General features: G+C 31.6%; 1 protein-coding gene across 3 annotated transcripts in view; it reads right to left on the reverse strand.

Moving 5' to 3' along the window:
• The window catches only part of LOC105832483, a 330,229-nt gene that overhangs the window by 266,158 nt on the left and 45,427 nt on the right, over positions 1 to 18,644 (reverse strand). For all 3 annotated transcript variants that reach the window (XM_028194181.2, XM_028194180.2, XM_028194179.2), the window contains exon 3: positions 5,859 to 5,909. In XM_028194181.2, the coding sequence (XP_028049982.1) occupies positions 5,859 to 5,909 (51 nt within the window). The remainder of the gene's footprint in view (positions 1 to 5,858; positions 5,910 to 18,644) is intronic.

Consider the following 18,644-nt stretch of genomic DNA (forward strand, 5'->3'; position numbering starts at 1 on the left):
ACAACGAAAGGAACGAGCGTGTTACAAAATAAATGCGTCGCGGAAGGAAAAAGAGATCGTACATTTGTTTCTTAAAGTTCTTGTCATCTAGAATAGGAAGATCAGACAAGTTTTAACGGAAAACGACGTATGTTTTCCTCATAACAAGAAGTTTAAATGTGCAGATATAAAATAAAATGAAGTGCAATGAGCACCTGAACATTTAGCTAGAGAAGAAGGTATTATAATTTTTTATTTACATTTTGTACAATAAGTTTGTTAATAAACAATATATTAAATTGAAAACTCTCCATTAACGTTAACATTAAATTTTTATTCATCAATATTTTCAATCGAATTTTAGACTCGATATTAAAAAATATCGAGTACTTAGAATGTTATTTATAAAAATGTAATAACATTGTATAATGGGTCAAATAGAAACATGGATGTGGCCTTTCATCAAAATAAATTGAAAAAATTGGTTTTGTTTGAAAACGTCTAGTGTTTCGTTATAAAATTATATATTTAGTCCAATTAAAGATTACAGAATATATGCAAACATATGTATGTATGTACAATCTCTTCAATATATAGAATGTTAAAAATTAATAATACGTGTGATATAAACTAAAATAGTAAAACTACAGTCAACTTATATATAAAATAATAACTATTTCGACATAAAAACTTCGAAAAAAGATTATGTTGGGTCTATTGACATCTCAAAATCCTTAGGAGATTACTTTAGCAAAATCTTATGTTATTAATTTTGTATAGCTCGAAACATGTGTTACAGCACACATTATTTGAAAATCCATGCAAAGAAATTGTTTTTCGTTTTGAAGTGCGTGGAAATGTAAAGGTACAATCGATAGACGATTTTGATTTTGATATATTCTATATGTTGTATTAAAAGAAATTTTTGTAAAAAGAGAACAAGTCGTGCAAATCGACGTGTCGGGAAAATTGTGACACGTATTGTTTGTGGCGCAAACAGATTTACGAAGGTGAATGCTATAGGGGCTGCACCAGAAAGATACAAATCCCGCTAAAGAATGTATTCCCGTATGTTCGTTCCAGTAACTCTATCGGTAAAGTGAAGTAAGAAGCTAAGCTTCTTGAATGTTTCATAGCTGTTACGATGCGCTGAAAGAGCCGCAAAAACGAACACATAGCGCAACGCTAGGTCGTGCTCTCTTCAACGATATAAAATGGCATGCATCTCGTTGCTGAAGCAAAACAATATTTTCCGCAAATGATGAAGTTATTCCGAGGAGTTACTTTCAATACGAAAAACAACCGCTAATTGCAGATAATAAATGTTTCCCATGAATAATTTGTGAAGGAAGCAAATTAAAAAGGTTAAGTATTTTATTACGCAAGCTCTGATGATTCAACAGACAGTACATTTAATTATAAAAATATAATATTGCATCGATATGTATATGCACAAGTTAATTATTAATATATATCAATTTCCATAGTAAGTTACATCGTTGTTTTAACGTGTAATTGAATGACTATTATACAGAACACAAGCTTGAGAAGATCCGTAACGGAACTCGTTTATTTGACATTTCATGAGGCAAACACAGCGGTTACCGTCAACGACTTTGCCACGGGAAGACGAGCGAGGAAATAACTCTGATTTGCGCATGTATCCGTCGAGTTACGAACCGAACGCGAAATACAATTCGCGGTTTCCGCCAACCTCGTTGTATCCTCCGTGGATACCGCGGGTTCCGCGTGTCGAGAATACGTATGACTTGCGGGGAAGCGTCTCCCCGCGTAAACATTCGAGAAACTCTTCGATCGCCTTAACTCCGACGGCCGCACAGCCAGATTAAATTCGCAGTTTCGAAGTTTCCATCTAGGTAGTCGTGACTTTGCGTGCGAACGATCGCCAAGTATAACAAGCTCGAGCGTAATATAGGAAACTCAATCGACTCTCACACTCTTGCTCACACTCCAAAATTATATCCCGCGTACTTGACTACCCGCATGTTATGAAGTAGATGGAGTATAACGGAATATAAGAAGCGCGCATAGTGCAGGGGAAGAGAGCGGCAAGAAACTTCGAGGGTAGGGGTGAATTATCGAAGGGGTAAAACTAACGTTATAGCAACGCTCGGTGCGGGGTCGCGAGAAGATCGCCTCGCTATTTGTAATTGTAATTAGCAAACCGACTAATTCATTACATTGGCAAGAAACATACGACGCGTGCTACGCTATTTAACCTGCAACAGATGCGGAATCCAATGGGAGAAAACATAGCAAACACTAAATCATTGTGAGCCCTGATGTATGCGACAAATCATTGCATCTTGCTGTGTTACATGGAAGCGGAAAGGAAATCTAATAACGAGAAAGTAGAACATGGTAGCTTCATCGTCAGGGGGAAAGAAAAATACAGAGTAAGGAAAAGAGACACAAGAAAATGCAAAAGTCTGGTAGCGTTCTTGTAGAGATCTTTAGATATATTTTTAGATTAAACACATGTGCGGTGCCATAAGCTTCGCGTATCTTTCCTCATACATGGATGTCTGAATCAACAGTAAATTTTCCTACAATAAAAATATAGAGAAACTGACACTTCTCAATTATATACAAGTAAAAATGTAACAATATTTCGAATTAAATTTATTACAAACATTTAAAACTAAATAATAAGGGTTTATAAAAATTTATACAAAAAATTTTATTTATAATTAATGTTTTTATTATTCAAAGAATTTTTAATAAGAATATGAGATGCCTAGATATCTTTTATATGTGTAGATGGTTCTAAAAAGATAAAGATATATTTTAAAATATATGTATCTAAAAATTAATGATAATTAATTTCTTTCATCGTAATGAAATAAGACGAGCGATCATAGATCGGAAAGCCTCGAACTAACAAGCTGAATCGCTTTCGAAATTTGAACATAACGAGCTGAGTCGAGCGCGTCTCGGCAAATGTCAGAGAACAGAACGAGATGAATTTACGGGATCATGAAACACGCTGGACTGCTCGAGGACGTCAGTCGTTGTCATCTGGGAAAAAATACTGCGACAGGCTGTGACGCGGCATCATACAAAAAAATAGGAGACCGTGTTAACGAAACTACAGTTAGCGAGCGAGTACGCGTTTAACTGCCGCTGTTCTTAATTTCCACGGTTTATCTCTCGGGTTGCCCTATCCGTGTACTATGTTTGGTACTTTATGTCCTTTGAGACTATAACATAACGACGCGACATTCTGCGAGTTCCGTGAGTTTTGTTCAACAAATTGTTGAAAAACAAGGTAGACCACATATCATTTGTCATTTAGTATTTAGTGCAAATCAATTTTTTAAATAGTATTTTCAAACTACTAAAACTATACTGTAATTTTTGTTAATATAAAACTTTAATATTAATTAATTAATGTTAGGCAACAAATAATAATAAATGTTATTTCAGATAAGAGAAGGATTTGTATATAGATATCTTTTAGATAACTTTATGATACACAACAAGATTACAAATTTAAATTAAAAAAAAAAAATGCTAAATATCAATAGGAATTGATATATAAAAAATTAAATTTTTCAACAAATTTTAAGTAATACTGAATAGCTGTGCAGCCAAAATAAAAAAATAGTATTAAATAAATTACAAAGATTGTTATAAAAAATATTATTATATAAATTTTAAAATATATTATTTTGCTAATTTTATGTAGAAAATCTTCTTGGAGATTGATAAGATAAATTATGTATATAAATACGTATAAATCCATTAATATTTCATACACTTTACCACCTCTGTGTATATTCTTTATAAATATGTTATTCTGGGCAGTATTAAACTAACCAGTAATTATTTTAAGTATTATAAGTACTAACAGTAATGCTTTTAATTAGTATTAATTACCGGCTTAAAATAAGTATTAATTACTGGCCAATTTAACGCTACCAGTATTACATGTATATAAAGGATGCATACGCAATTGCTGATACAACCTGCGAGGCAATCTTATCCCATCAGTTAAATAAATTAGGCTACGAGTATTGGCCTTTGACCCACAATAGTTTCTAAGCGACGACAATACAGTGTGTATCAATTTAAACTCGTAATGCAATTAATCATCACCGATGTCGCGAAATAAAATCTCTGATGTCATATGATAAAATTGAAGATACCTCACGTGCTTAAAATTCGAAAAAATAATGATACTCTAAATGATATTAAAAAATAATTCTTTACAGTAATTCAAGACGAAAACTATTTGATTGAAACAGCTTAGTTTTTCCATCAAAAATGGAAGATTTTAAAGTTAAAGGAAAAATTTCGTTTTTTTTCCTAAAAATTTTGAAAATTACTCGAGTTATTTTATTGAAACTTTGTGTATGTTTAAAGAGCACAAATAGTTCGAGTGTAATTTTCAAAATTTTCGGAAATAATGAAATTTTATCTTTAACCTTGATATCCCGTATAACTTTGAAACTAATACAGTTGTTTTAAATATATGGTTACATAAAGTTTCATCTTAAATTTGTATGAGAAAGCAACCGTTAAGATTTTTACGGCCATTCAATATGGACGACATTTACAACTAATCTGTCATAAAATTCTACGATTACATATTTTCCTTTTGAATAAAACGCACCTCGGAATCGCGCGAAAAAAAAAATTATGAGCATCCTCACCCGCATCCAAGAAGCTCTTTTCTACGAAGATAGTCCTCCCGGCAAGTTGCCTCAGCGAGCAATCTCACGAAATTGCACCGCGCGATTTCACGTCGTTCCGTCGACATTACCGTTCGCATTCCCAACGTTCCCTTTTTCCGAGTCCTTCGACTTTCATTTGACTGACGGAAAAGGATGAGTTGAGAGGGTGAAAAAGTACATAAGAGAAAAAGTAGTGGACAAAAAGACCTATAGCAAAAGAAAAAAAAGAAAGGAGGGAAAGAAGAAGGGAGAAAGAGAAAGAGAAGAGGGCGAGAGAGAGAGCGAGAGAGAGAGAGAGAGAAGAGAAGAGAGAAAGAGAATGATAAAAATAGATTTTCTCATTCATAATAGGGAAAATGTTTTGTATTGTAACCACAAATAATTAAAATGTACCAAACAAAAATATTCAGTTAGTACAAATATTTTTTGTTATTTACATATATTTCGCAAAAGCAAATAAATTTCTTGTTTTATAAAACCAAATATTTGATTTGTTTTATTTAAAAAAAAACTGCCTCAATAGACAGCTTTTGTTGATGTCAGTAAATTTATCTTTACAGTGCAGTCAATATTACTATTGTAAAAAAAAGATTTATTATTATTTTCAATTAATATTACTGTTTTTAACAATAATTTCAATAAAATAGAAAAATAATTAAATAGAATTAATAAACTAATATATAATCTACATAAATGTAAGTTCGAGTGTATAGTGCCAAGACTGCTATTTTAATTTCTCTCTTGAAATTAAAATCTGTATATCATCAACTGTGGACAAGTAAGTATCTGTTCTTTGTTTTTTTTTGTTAGTCATGCAAAAAGTAGGTAAAAATAAAATTTAAACTTAAGCTTAGGCTTTCACGTAACTGCGACCTACCGCCGAACTGAACATATATCATTTCACGATCAAAAGTATTTATTCGTATGTATGTGTGTGACCAGTGTACTCTAGTTCTAGTCAACCGTGATTCGCATATTCAGATTTCACGAAAAGTTTGCCGTATAAAGAAAATTCTATGATCCGTGGCAGCTTTCTCAAATTTCACTTTTTTTCTTTCGTAAATGTATAAAAATAAAATAAATGTCAGTTTGAGCAGTAAGGATACATATAGATTGCAATTTATACAAATTCAAGCAAGAAATAATGATAAATTACCCATAAAAAAGTATATAAACACTTACCCGCGCCTTCGGTGTCTGTTTCAGACCAATGGCTGGTTGGCTGCGGTTACTCTGTAAGAAAAGACGAAAGCCCCTGTTAACGGAATAGTAATAAATTTATAATGACAGACGTTAAATTCGATAAACTGTATCGTTTATGTCGTCATATCGACAGATAGCTTCTGGATAGCCCGGAAAGTGAAGAAACGAACCGCGATAAATTATTGTCGTAAAATACGTTCATCAAAATACAAACTCGTAGCTATTTCCGGGTTGCGAATAAATCCACCTCGGACGCGCCATTTTGCACGGTATCGCCGCGACTGATACCACAAACGATAAAACGATAAATTCATGGCGAAACGTCGCGTCGGTCCGAGCGGTATCGTCGTGGACGCTCGTCATTGCATGGAAATTCGTAAATCTTAATTGGCTCGCCGGAACACGGTCGCTTCTTTCGTGTCGCGTCACGAACAATGATCACGTTGGAACACCGGCCAGGCGAAATAATCTCACGTTAAGAATCCCTCAGCAAATGGCAAAATAGTCAAAACAGAGTCACGTATCTCGCGGCGATTTAATTAAGCTATATTGCACTCGTCGTATATTTCGTTGTTGATTAAACTGTTTTTGGAGTCGATATGCATTTTTATTTGCGCTGATTGCTGTTGTATTTGCATTTGTTTCATCTTTTTCCAGATGTTCGCTAAAACAAAGCACTCACGCCTAGATTTTTGTGAAATTCTCTCGTAATCTTTCTTTTTACTTTATCTTTAAGTAACAAAAATCAAAGATAATTGTTTAAAAGTATAATCTATATACGTGTTTACTTAAAAATGTTCATAACCTGTGTGTTTTATTTAAAAAATTTACTTTAATTTAAAAAATTACACGCACACTCATACATTCGACGTGATATCCAAGAACTTAATGTTGAAACATTTTTTCATTGCATCGCCTAAGAAATCCTGAACATAATTTGTATTGGACACGTTGATTACACTGGATTTGCATTCAAATATCTCAGACTGCAACTTTGTACGGCGTTCGGAGCAAAAACATTTTATCTTGTCAGTTTTCGACGCCTCGCAGCCGCGCTGATAATTAGCGCGCATTTGGCGACATTTTGCTTGTCCAAATCCAAAATTGGCTAATAGATATATCTACTGAGAAACAAACGAGCTTTGTACGAGATGTGATAATTAAGCGGTTTATCTCGATTAATTCCGGATAATTACGCTTGGCAATTAGTCCAATTGCTGTGACGATCCAATGTAGCATGGCAGGGCCCTGCTCTCTTCGACCTCAGAATTGCAGTCGGCGAAACCGCGACAACTGCATCGCCTTTATGGCTGCGACGCTCACGGATTTCGCTGTGTGTTCTGAATCTCGAAAATTGCCTCGTAAACTGAGGACGCCGACGGAACCGGACTTGAGTACTTCCTCCCCCCTTGGTTACATTTCCACTTGGAACCGCTGCCCAATTTAAACCGTCATTTACATTTTATCACGTAATAAGCAACCGGCGAGCGCAAATTACACAGCGAAATATTCGTCTCGTGTCAGACGCAAGGAAAATTTGAATCATCCTAGCCGATGCTCTCGCCAGTTCTGCTTCTTCCTAAAAATTACGCTTTTGCTAAGAATACAGAGAAAAGAAACACTTTTGAAAATATTTATATTTTTAAAATATTTAATACTAAATAAAATTATATAGACTTTAGACAAGCACAATTTGATTATATAAAGAATTTTGTACACAGTTTTATCAAGAAAAATGTATATTCTTATGTTAAAAAGAAAAAATATATCGAAAATCACAATATTAATTTAACACTATTATTATTAACAAATTATCTCTCTGTAAATGCAATAATATCAAAGTAAAAATATAATATTTTGCTGATTGCAAAATCTAAGGTTTCGTTTTTTGTAAAGAGAATAAAATTATATGTAAACGAAATTATTATGTTTTATATATTATAAACAAAAATAATTATATTCTTGAGGTTGGGCCTCTTTAGATTATTATTACAATACTGAAATAAAAATATAATACATTACTGAAATTTAAGATTATCAATTTTTTTAAAGAAGATTCAAAAAGCGCAATATGATTGTTTTGGTAATAATGTGTTATTATCAAAATTGATATTGTTAATTTCCACGATATTTTTTCTTCTTAAAAAATTATGAGAATACATTTTTCTTAGTATAACAGTAATGACCAACGACACTTTACCTTACCTTACTAAATCGTTCGTCGTCGATGTGGCGAATACATTGAAGCTCGCCAAACTTAATTATTTCCGCTGGAAAATTTTATTGTGTACATATTTTCCACTTCAGAGAATTTAAGACGCGTATGAAATTCCTCAAGTTATGTGCGTCGTAAACTTATTTCAATATTTAACATTTCAAAAATAAAGAAATTCTTAAAAGAAAAATATTCTTTTCCCTGTGAAGACTTAATTTTCCTCGCGTCTAACTCGAGATAAATATTTGGCTGTGTAATTTGTGGCGCCAGTCGCTTACGACATAAGCTTACGCGTCTTAAATTCTCTGAAGTGGAAAATATGTACACAATAAAATTTTCCAGTGGAAATAATGGATAAACTTCCAAAAAGCCCATACCACCGATTTTTTTTATACTCTAGATTCTTACGTATTTCGACGTACTGATTACGAATATGATAGTGAAAATTGGCGCAAATTTGATTTTCATGGCGAAAACCTTGAAAAAACCATAAAAATCATGGTTTTTTCTATTTATTTCCCTAAATAATGAGAATTTTGAACAATACTTTAGATAAAAGTTATAGATCTCATCGAAATACACATTTTATGTTCTATTGATTTTTGCCGTAAAAATAATAGTTTTTGAGAAAAACTAGCAGCGCCCCGAGGCAGGGGGAGAGTGTGAGTGGACCTCGCTATGCGTGGAAAAGAGAAAGAGGTCGACTACTCCCAGTTTATTTTTATACTCTCACTCGCAGGTGGCAGAATTTACTAGGTGGAAGTAGTCGGCCCCCCCCTCCGCGGGGGCTACGCCCCCGCTCCGGGTAGGGGCCTCAGATGGCTGAAAGTGGGGGTTAGCCGGAGTAGGGAGCTCCGCGTGGAAAGTCACAAACCATTACTGTATGCGGACCCCGTCCCCTCCCCACTATCAAGACCATTTTGGTGCTAGTGATGGTCAAAAACTTATACCACACCTAAAAATAGGTGGATCATGCTTCGCATGGAAAATTCCAATGGTACAGAAAACACATGAGCAAAGCTCACTTCCTTCCAGTATTAACTAATAAAATTAACTAATAAAACTCAAATTGTGTTACATGAGTTATATAAAGTTTTGAACATTTAACGTCGTTTTTCTCAAAAACTATTGTTTTTACAGCGAAAATCAATAGAACATAAAATGTGTATTTCGATGAGATCTATAACTTTTATCTGAAGTATTTTTCAAAATTTTCATTATTTACGGAGATAAATGGAAAAAACCATTTTTATGGTTTTTTCATGGTTTCCGCCATGAAAATCAAATTTGCGCCAATTTTCACTATTATATTCGTAATCAGCACGTCGAAATACGTAAGAATCCAGAGTATAAAAAAAATCGGAGGTATGGGCTTTTCGGAAGTACACCCGAAATAATTAAGCTTGGCGAGCTTCAATGTATTCGCCACATCGACGACGAACGATGGATTTAGTAAGATAAGGTAAAGTGTCGTTGGTCATTACTGTAATTATTCCGACTTTTCCATTGTGTTTACTTCACGCCACGCCGCGGATATAATATTCTGAAACAACTCGATCTACTTCGCGTAAATGCGGATCATCCGGGTTTTCTTAACCTACGGTTTTTTTTAACTTCCTGTCTAACGTTCTCTGCCATTTTCTTTTCACTCTTTCCTCTTCCGATCTTACTTGACCGTCTCTAGATGCGACTCACGTCGAAAGCACTATACAAAGCCGGACAAAAAAAAACCTACGAAGAAATAAAAAGGAGACAAACAATAAGACAGGAACTTCGACGAAAAATCACAGCCGCCTAACGGAAGCGCGTCGATGCAGCCAAACACCATTTCGCATCGAGTTCCGTTGACCGAACTTTTTCTTCTCGCCAGTCTCCGTCTTGTGCGAGAAGTTTCGACGGGCGTTTACCGGTGAATTTATCGGCATCGCGGTCTATTAACTCGTAATGGCATTAAGTCGACCTGCCGATATCTGATATGCCGTATAATTATTTTCTGTTTGAACGCGTCCCGGATTACGTGACAGCTTCGCATGGAATATTTTTTTTAATGACGCATTTAGTAGAATGAACTTAATCCGAATATCATGCACATCAATCACATTTCACAGGAAAAAAACACGTACGGATTAGATGCTCTTTTTAAAAAAAAGCCTCATTTCTGTGATGCTGATTGGTTCTCTTGCTCGACTCCGTGCTGCTAAAATAAATGTCAGCTGTCCGACAACTAACATCAAAAAATTAATACTTTTAAATGGAATAGTTAGACAGTTGTGACATTTTGTTAAATAATTAATAAAAATAATTTAGAAGATTAATTAAGTATTAATCCTCAATTATTAGACTGTGGCATACCCAGACGTTTTTTTCAACAAGCTGTATCTCTAAATAAGGAAAGTAGAAGCTTAGATCAGTGTGGGGGAGGAGAGGAGACTTTAGAATCCTCTTTACCACTCTGCCGCCCGAGTTAATTCAGTTCGTCGTAACTGCCGAGCTAAGAAGAATAAAATGTTTTGTTTGAGTACCATACACCCGAGAGAAAAAAATAGTTGCATTAACCATAATTTATAGTTATTTTTGGCCGTAACAATATTTTTATAGTTAAATTAACAATATAAATTATAGTTAACTTAACACTATATTATTGTTACAACAGCTATAGCATTAGTTCATACAACCATATGTGTGTTTAAACGTGCCATAATTGTGATTTATGTATGGTAGAACATATATGGTAGAGATTACTATAATTTATAGTAAACTTTTTAGTTTATAGTAAAATGTTTACCCTGTTTGGCACAACTATACGTATATGGTTATTTACACTAACATTATAGCAATAATAACTATAAAAATGATATTTTCGACTATAATTATTTTACTATGCAATTATAGTTGCAAATACTAGACACTTTTCTCTCAGTGCACGCAGTTTAATAACGTTACAAAAAATGTGTGCTGTTAAAATCTAATAAAAAGTAAATATTGCTATAAATAATTATTTACTTACATAAAAGAACATTAATTAAAAAAAATATTTTAATCGGTTGATTTGGCTGCGAGATATAAGCGATTGAAAATTGCTTGGATGCCGCACATCTATTTTTTATTAACAACAGTAAATTTCAATAGTTTAATCACTGAGAGTTAAAATTAAGTTGCATATACATAATAGAAGTAATTTTTTATATTTCTTTTTTAAATATTTTTTCTCTTTTTATACATTAAAGTAGAGTTTAATCTTTAATGTGTTATAATATTTAGAATTTAGATTATTTATTGAAAGATTAATTGAGAAAGAGAAAGAGAAAGAGGAAAGAGAGAGAGAGAAGGTATTAAAGTTTAAATGAGTAAAATTTTTCTTACTTATATAAGTACGCATGAGTACTTGTATAAGTAGAATAAAAAATTTTTAACGATCACTTCTGCGTTTTGTGCCAAAATATATGAATGTAGAAACAATTCTTAAGATCAATAACGTTAAAAGAAATTTATTTATTAATAATCAGGATTTGAATCATCCTGTTTATTCCAAAGCATCCTTGTAATTAGATGTCCAAAATAAAAATTTTCTAATAACTGCGTTTTCAAAATATACAAGTGCGAAGATAATATCTAAAAATTATGTAAAAAAAATCATTCTTAACAATTAAGGCCTGGAAGTACTTTGTTTGCTCGTGAATATTTGTTTGCATTTAAATATGTAAGATGAATATTTTTTAACGATTGCTTCTACGATTTGTGTGATAATATACGAAGATGATGTAAAGCAAAAACGTTAAAAAAAAAATTAATTAAAAATCGAATTCTGAAAGAATTCTATTTAATCTGTTGTGCGCATGAATATTTATATACTAAATTTAGCTCATTTTTACATACAAAAAATGTAAAATTTCAAGCAACGTTCATGCAATATTTAATTATATTTATATTTAATAATTTTAAAATTAAATGCGCGCACAAAGCGCGCGTGCAATATTATGTTTTAGTATATTTAAATAATGTGTGAATTTACTGAGTAAGTAAATTAAACTGTAAAATTGTGTGTGTAAATAAATAATGACAATGCTTTATAAAATGCGTGTAAAAAGCGACAGTTCTTTTTGAATTATCAAAATAATTATAAAGAATGTTCGAGTATGATAAACAATGCTGCAAAAAGAGTTTTGACAATCAATTTGTTTTATAAAATTACTTTAATAATACCTAACAAAATAACTATGGTTGTTTAATAATTCTTTACATTTTTTAACTAAAAACTAGTTTATTTAACATAAATAAAATTTGTACTTGGCAAAGGTATATGTTTCAGCTACATATGTTATTTTTCTAAAAATTCTCTTTAAAAAATTCTCTATTCAGTTTTATGGCTTTGCGTCATTGTGAAATCAGGACATGTATGTCAATCCTGTATACCAAGTCCTATCTTGTTTCCGTAGCCATCTTTTGACAGCTCCAACAATGCCTTCTTCAAATCTTCATTTTCTTCTTCAAACCTTCATCTTCAAAGCTTCGCGTGAACAAGATTTAAAGACGAAGCGTTATTAGGGGCTGTCAAGAGATGACTACGGGAACAAGATAAGATCAAGATCTGTAGATGAACGACGGGAGGGGAAGAAGGGTCTTCCCACTCATAATATTTTGTCATTTGGCTCCAAAATGGCCGGAGCCAATACGATGTATTAATTCCACCTTCCCCACATTCCACTTTTACTACTACTCACTTACTCTTCTCGTACAACAAACACATACACATTATGGCTCCAAAATGGCGCTCATGCGAAGACCTTTTTTTCCCTCCCGTCGTTCATCTACAGACCTTGGATAAGACTTACAATTAGTGCAGATTATTCGATGGCGCAAGACCATAGAACTGAACAAAAAATTTGTAGAAAAACAACATATGTAGCTGAAATATATATCTCTGTTGAATGTGAATTTTATTTATATTGAATAAATAGTTCTCAATTTTAAAAAATGTAAGGTATTATTTTTTGAACAGTAATCTAGTATTTAGTATTTTCAGATTTGTATCCAGCTAAATTTTTAAATACTTTAGCAAAATTCTTTCTGCGTAGAATAGGGAAAAATGTACAAAGTTGAAAAAATACACTATATATATATATATATATATATATATATATATATATATATATATATATAGTATATGTTACTCTAATTATACATATTTTTTATGTTTTTAAACAATTGTTTATCATTTTAGCATCAATTGTTCTTTACAACATTATTTAATAGAGGTGTTACGTTAATTTAATTTTATTACAAGCATAATTAAAATATTTATGTACTGTTTTATCACAGATAGATTTAGCTAACGAAGTCCTACTGGCAGATATTTCTTCTTACCCTAGGCAAAATTTATTGCCGATTGGTTGACAATAATTGGTTAAGCTATATTGTTATTAGAATTAATTCAGTCTTGAGCCAGCGCCAAGAGCATTCAAATTGAAAACAAATCAATCAGAATGAAATGTGGCACGAGAACTCTGGGTATCCGAACGCTCTGGAAAATCCATCGATGGGTCACGTACAAAGGAAACGGGAATTCCATTTCGCGGAGGAAACCTCTGACGTCTCCGATGTGCCGTTCGGATAATTATTCAGTTACAGCAAGCGCTTTAGGCTGCAGAAAGCGGATGATATTTGATTCTGAACAAGAGAGACGCGTTCATCCGCACTCGCATACTGTTAATATCAACTCATCTAGTTTAACAAATGATTCGTTCTATCTATTATACATTCTGTACATTCTGTACATTTTGTCCTTTTTAGTAAAATATTTTAATAATTCGTAGAGATTTCATATCAAAAGTGTAACTTAATATAAAATCATAATATAATTTATAATTTCATATATATATATTTAAATTATATAATATGTATATAAAATCACTGAATTTTGAAACAAAATAATAAGTCATAAACATTAAAAATTAATAATATTTTTGTAAATCTTTTAGTGTGGAAACTAAACAAAAATTTATATAATAGAAAACATAATAATTGAAAAGATTATAAGTGTATATGTATATATGTTATTATAGCCTTATAAAATTCAAACATCAATCACTAAATCAAAAATAAACCTATAATTTCAATTTATTTGTCGTATTCATTTGCTATGTGTATTAAGAGAATGCTAAAGTTATCCGATCAATTATTTCCAATTCATTAAATTGCCTTTGCAGAATTAACTTCTTTTCCAAAGTACAGATGGTAACACAATGCGCACCTAAAGATTTCATACAAAAAATGAAAAGAAAATTTGCAAATTTACATTTTTTTTTGTTTTTTGTACGAAATCGTCACTACGAATTTTATTTCTTTCTTTATTTTTATATATGCAAAAGAAACATACACACACACACATTCTATCAAATATTAATATCAAATTAATACTCATATATTTAACATTTACAGACATTGTTTAATTATAAGTAACTTAATATTTATAATATTTTTTTTCTATGTATCTTTGACTCATAAGATTGATCAATTAGTAAAATAGTACAAAAGTAAATACGTTAAAATACGTTTACAGTTAAAACAAAAAATTTTATAATAATTAAATTAAATCATATAAATGCAACTTTATACTTTTATTTAATCGTTATATTATTGTCGATAAACTTTTAATCATACGTAGCACACATTAGTATTAAAACTTGCAATCTTTATCTTAATTATATATTAAAGAACTTTTGCTTGCAATTTCAATTTCGAGTGCAAGAGTTTATAGACATAACGGAACAATGTTCGCCTTTTTGTATGTATTATGTAAAATGTAAAGGAATAGAAATTCTAAATTTTACTTTGTAATATCTTGAAAATTTTCGTTTATTGTATATCTCTTTATATATCATTTTTAAAGTAGAACTATATTTAATATAAAAACTGACTTAATAATATAACATTACAAATATTTACACACACACAACACACACACACACACACATGTATGTATGTACATATGGTTTTTAATTATTGTATTAAAGTGAATCATTTTATATTCACTTAAAAATATTTGTATAATGACAAAATAGATTTGTAAAATACATTAATATTTTTGTTCATTTACAAATAAAACTGTTTTATTTAATCTAAGTGTATTTATTAATTAAAAATGAGAAAGCTTCTAGCAACACAATTTACACACACCGATTCGCTTTATCAATCGTAAATGTTTTCACATGGAAGATTTTATTTATCTCAATATACGTTGCAAGAATAAATTACATATTATTCTTATTTTTTGCAATAGTAGAAAACAAAAAGCTTTGAAATTAAGAAAATAATTATTATCATTTTATATGAAAGACAATAGACGTACAGTTAATTATTCTCGCGCGAGTCGGCTTGACCCTAGTTTTGATCAAATTTTAATCCTGACTAATCCATTACGTGCTTCGATGCTCGCGATTGTACGTGCCAAACTGCTGTTTCGGATTGCGGTTCCGCAATTGTAATTAGCGTTTTCGTTACGCCATTCGTTTCCGGCGGTATCGTCGATTCTCCATAAGCGTATGCAGAAAATAAATTAGCCGGTAAATACGAAAAATGACTATTGCTGACTGCATTAATTAATACATTTCTGACCAAAAACTTGATATTTTATAGCAATGTGATGATCATAAAAACATTTGCGATTTATTAAATGTTACAATAAGTTACTTTATATGTATGTTTTTCAACGTACAAATAAATTAACTCATGATCGCGTATGTTATATCTTTAATATAATAGTCGGAAACATTTCAATCATGTTAATAATGATAATTTATAATAACAATATTAACAGTATTAATAATAATATTACATTCAGTGATTTTCTGACAATAGAATTCTGATATTTACTATAGTTCTTCATTATTTGTATTTTCAATTAGTAGCAAACAAATACATACCATATTCGCTTTATAACTTTGTATTATTGTTTTACAACATTAAATTGAGTTTCATTAATTGTGATAATATTGATAGAAGCAAAAATCGACTAATTTATTTTGAGTATTTGCTAACTGAATTTTCAACTGGTGATGATATTCAGCTCTTGTTGCATAAGTATATGTATATAGAGAGATTGCATTTGCAGCAATTATTTAGATTTATGACAAATACTTTTAGTTAATAAAAACATTGCTAAGTAAAAATTACAATAAATTGAAATTTTTAACACTTTAAAAAGATAAATAGAAATAGTAAAATAAATTTTATTTATTATAATATTACGCTAATAATTAATAAAATTATTTTAAAATTAAAAAATTATATCGAAAAGACTATAAAGTTACATTTTTAGTAAACATTCGCAATTTAGTAAATATAATTTTCCTGTTTTTAATTTTGTTTTGGAAAAACATGTAAAAGAAAATTGTTTTATTTGTTCAGAGAGAGACAAACTTATCAAATGCAGTATTGTTTAAATTTTATCGGCAATATATATATTATAATAATACCAAATAACTAGTATAAATCAAATAGAAAGCAATTCTTGGATATTATATGTTTCATAGTGTTATTATTTTCTCTCTTAACATCTCGTACAGTAAGCTAAACCTTATCGTTGTATACGTCGTGTAAATCTACTTAACTCTGATCCCAGTAATACTTAACAAGTATTTCATACATATTAACGTAGATCCACGTTTTCTGGTTCAAAAACAATGATAAACTAAACATTAGGATATATCCGTGATATTTCAATTTTACTACAGAGATTTTGCCGGTTTTTAAAGAGATTATTAAAATTGTGTTACAAGAGAAGAATTTCAGTATAATAACTACGATATATTTTCTTTTTGCTGTCGATTATGCGTTCGCCCGCCCGTTTCTAAAATACATATTGAAATAAAATTATGATAACAAGAGGATTGGAAGCGGTCAGGAAATAAAGGATGCGCGTATATCGAATCGCGCATCAATTACGATGAGGGCTCAAATTATTTGCGTGGTTGTCTGTGAAATTGCATAGGGAAGAAATCCAAGCTAATCCGCATACATGGAAACATTCGATTTTGTAATCTGAGATTGGAATAAAATGGATAGTCAATTAAAATGTTTCACCACGAGTGCATGGATTAAAAACATGTTTGTGTTTTTTGTTTTCTTTTTCATTTTCTCTCTCTCTCTCTCTCTCTCTCTCTCTCTCTCTCTCTCAGAAGGATGATCCTTGTAAATATCCGATAGCACATAAACCGAGATCGTTTGTCTCAATTTATAAGCACTGTGCTAAGTGGTGATGAGAAGTTACGCTCGAAATTTCGTGAAAACTCCGAAAACTAGCAAGTAACTACAGTAACAGTAAAAACTCATGTAACCTATTGGTAACGATCGCGAAACCGGTAAAACAAAAGCACAACAAGATCGCGCAAAAGAAGTAAAAATTGAATGCTGAAGTTTCACAAAAGGGAGTTTACAGATGTTAAACGAGTGTTGGCGAAAATGACGAAAACACGTATCTACCAGAGCGGAGTTCGACGATCGTCAAAATTTCTGTCCGTTTCGAGTAACACGCATCACAAAGTTTAGGATGTCAGAAAACCCTATAAAATAAATGGTCGCGCACAGTGCAAGGATAAATCCCGGTTATTGGGTGGCCGTTGGTTCGAACTTTTTGTGCGAGTTCGAGAAATTTCAGCAATCCATCGAGCGCGTTGATCCTATTTGATTCCATGTCGCGTAGAGTTTTTCGCTCACCGCAAAACTCTACGTCCTTTTCGAGAAACAGTATTTTCAGGACACAAAGGTATTTCAGAATCTAGTCGCAGTGCCGTAATTATTATACGTGGCTGACACAGTTTAAAGTCGTGTAATTTAACAATCCGCTGCGCTTGCCCCCGATTTTTTTAATCACGAGCCGAGAAACACAAAGGATACACGTTAGCCAGTTCGTAGGTGCTTATATAAAGTCCCAAATAATGTCATCGTAAAGGGAAGTACGTTATAAAGGGACTATCGAAGTTCGTTTTGCGTACGGGAAAGTCAGAAGGTTTATTGTGCCTGTTTTCGGTTGATTTTTCGCCCTTTTATCTTCGGCGTCTCAAACACAATTTTTATTCCTAAAACGTCGTCTCATCAATGTGACACGACACGTGAGATTACTGTTCATATTTAATTCATGATGAACTGTTGTTCATAATACTCTTCCCCTTAATTTGATCCTTAATTGGAAAAGTACAGGTTAAGGCGTGGCGGAACAATTTCGTCCATTTTAACTTTGGTGCTGATCCATTAAATCGTCACGTATACAAAGTATTTTTTCGTTACTGAAAAAAAAATTTTTTCCTCTTTCTTCAATCAATCTCGCATGCAAAATATAATTTCTACGTAAATTTCATTGCATTCTATTTTTAAGAGGTAATTTTTCTTTCATTATTTATTAAAGAAAATTGTATTAGTTCATGATTTCCATTTATAAAAAATTAACTAGGTGTAAATGTTTATAGAGCTATTTTTGTAACAAATGTTTCGGTAATTAAATGCAATTTCGTATAATTTCGTAAAAATACAGTGAAGTACAGAGGTATATGTTA

The sequence above is a fragment of the Monomorium pharaonis genome, chromosome 2 (genome assembly GCF_013373865.1).
Source record: "Monomorium pharaonis isolate MP-MQ-018 chromosome 2, ASM1337386v2, whole genome shotgun sequence".
Taxonomy (NCBI): Eukaryota; Metazoa; Arthropoda; class Insecta; order Hymenoptera; family Formicidae; genus Monomorium; species Monomorium pharaonis.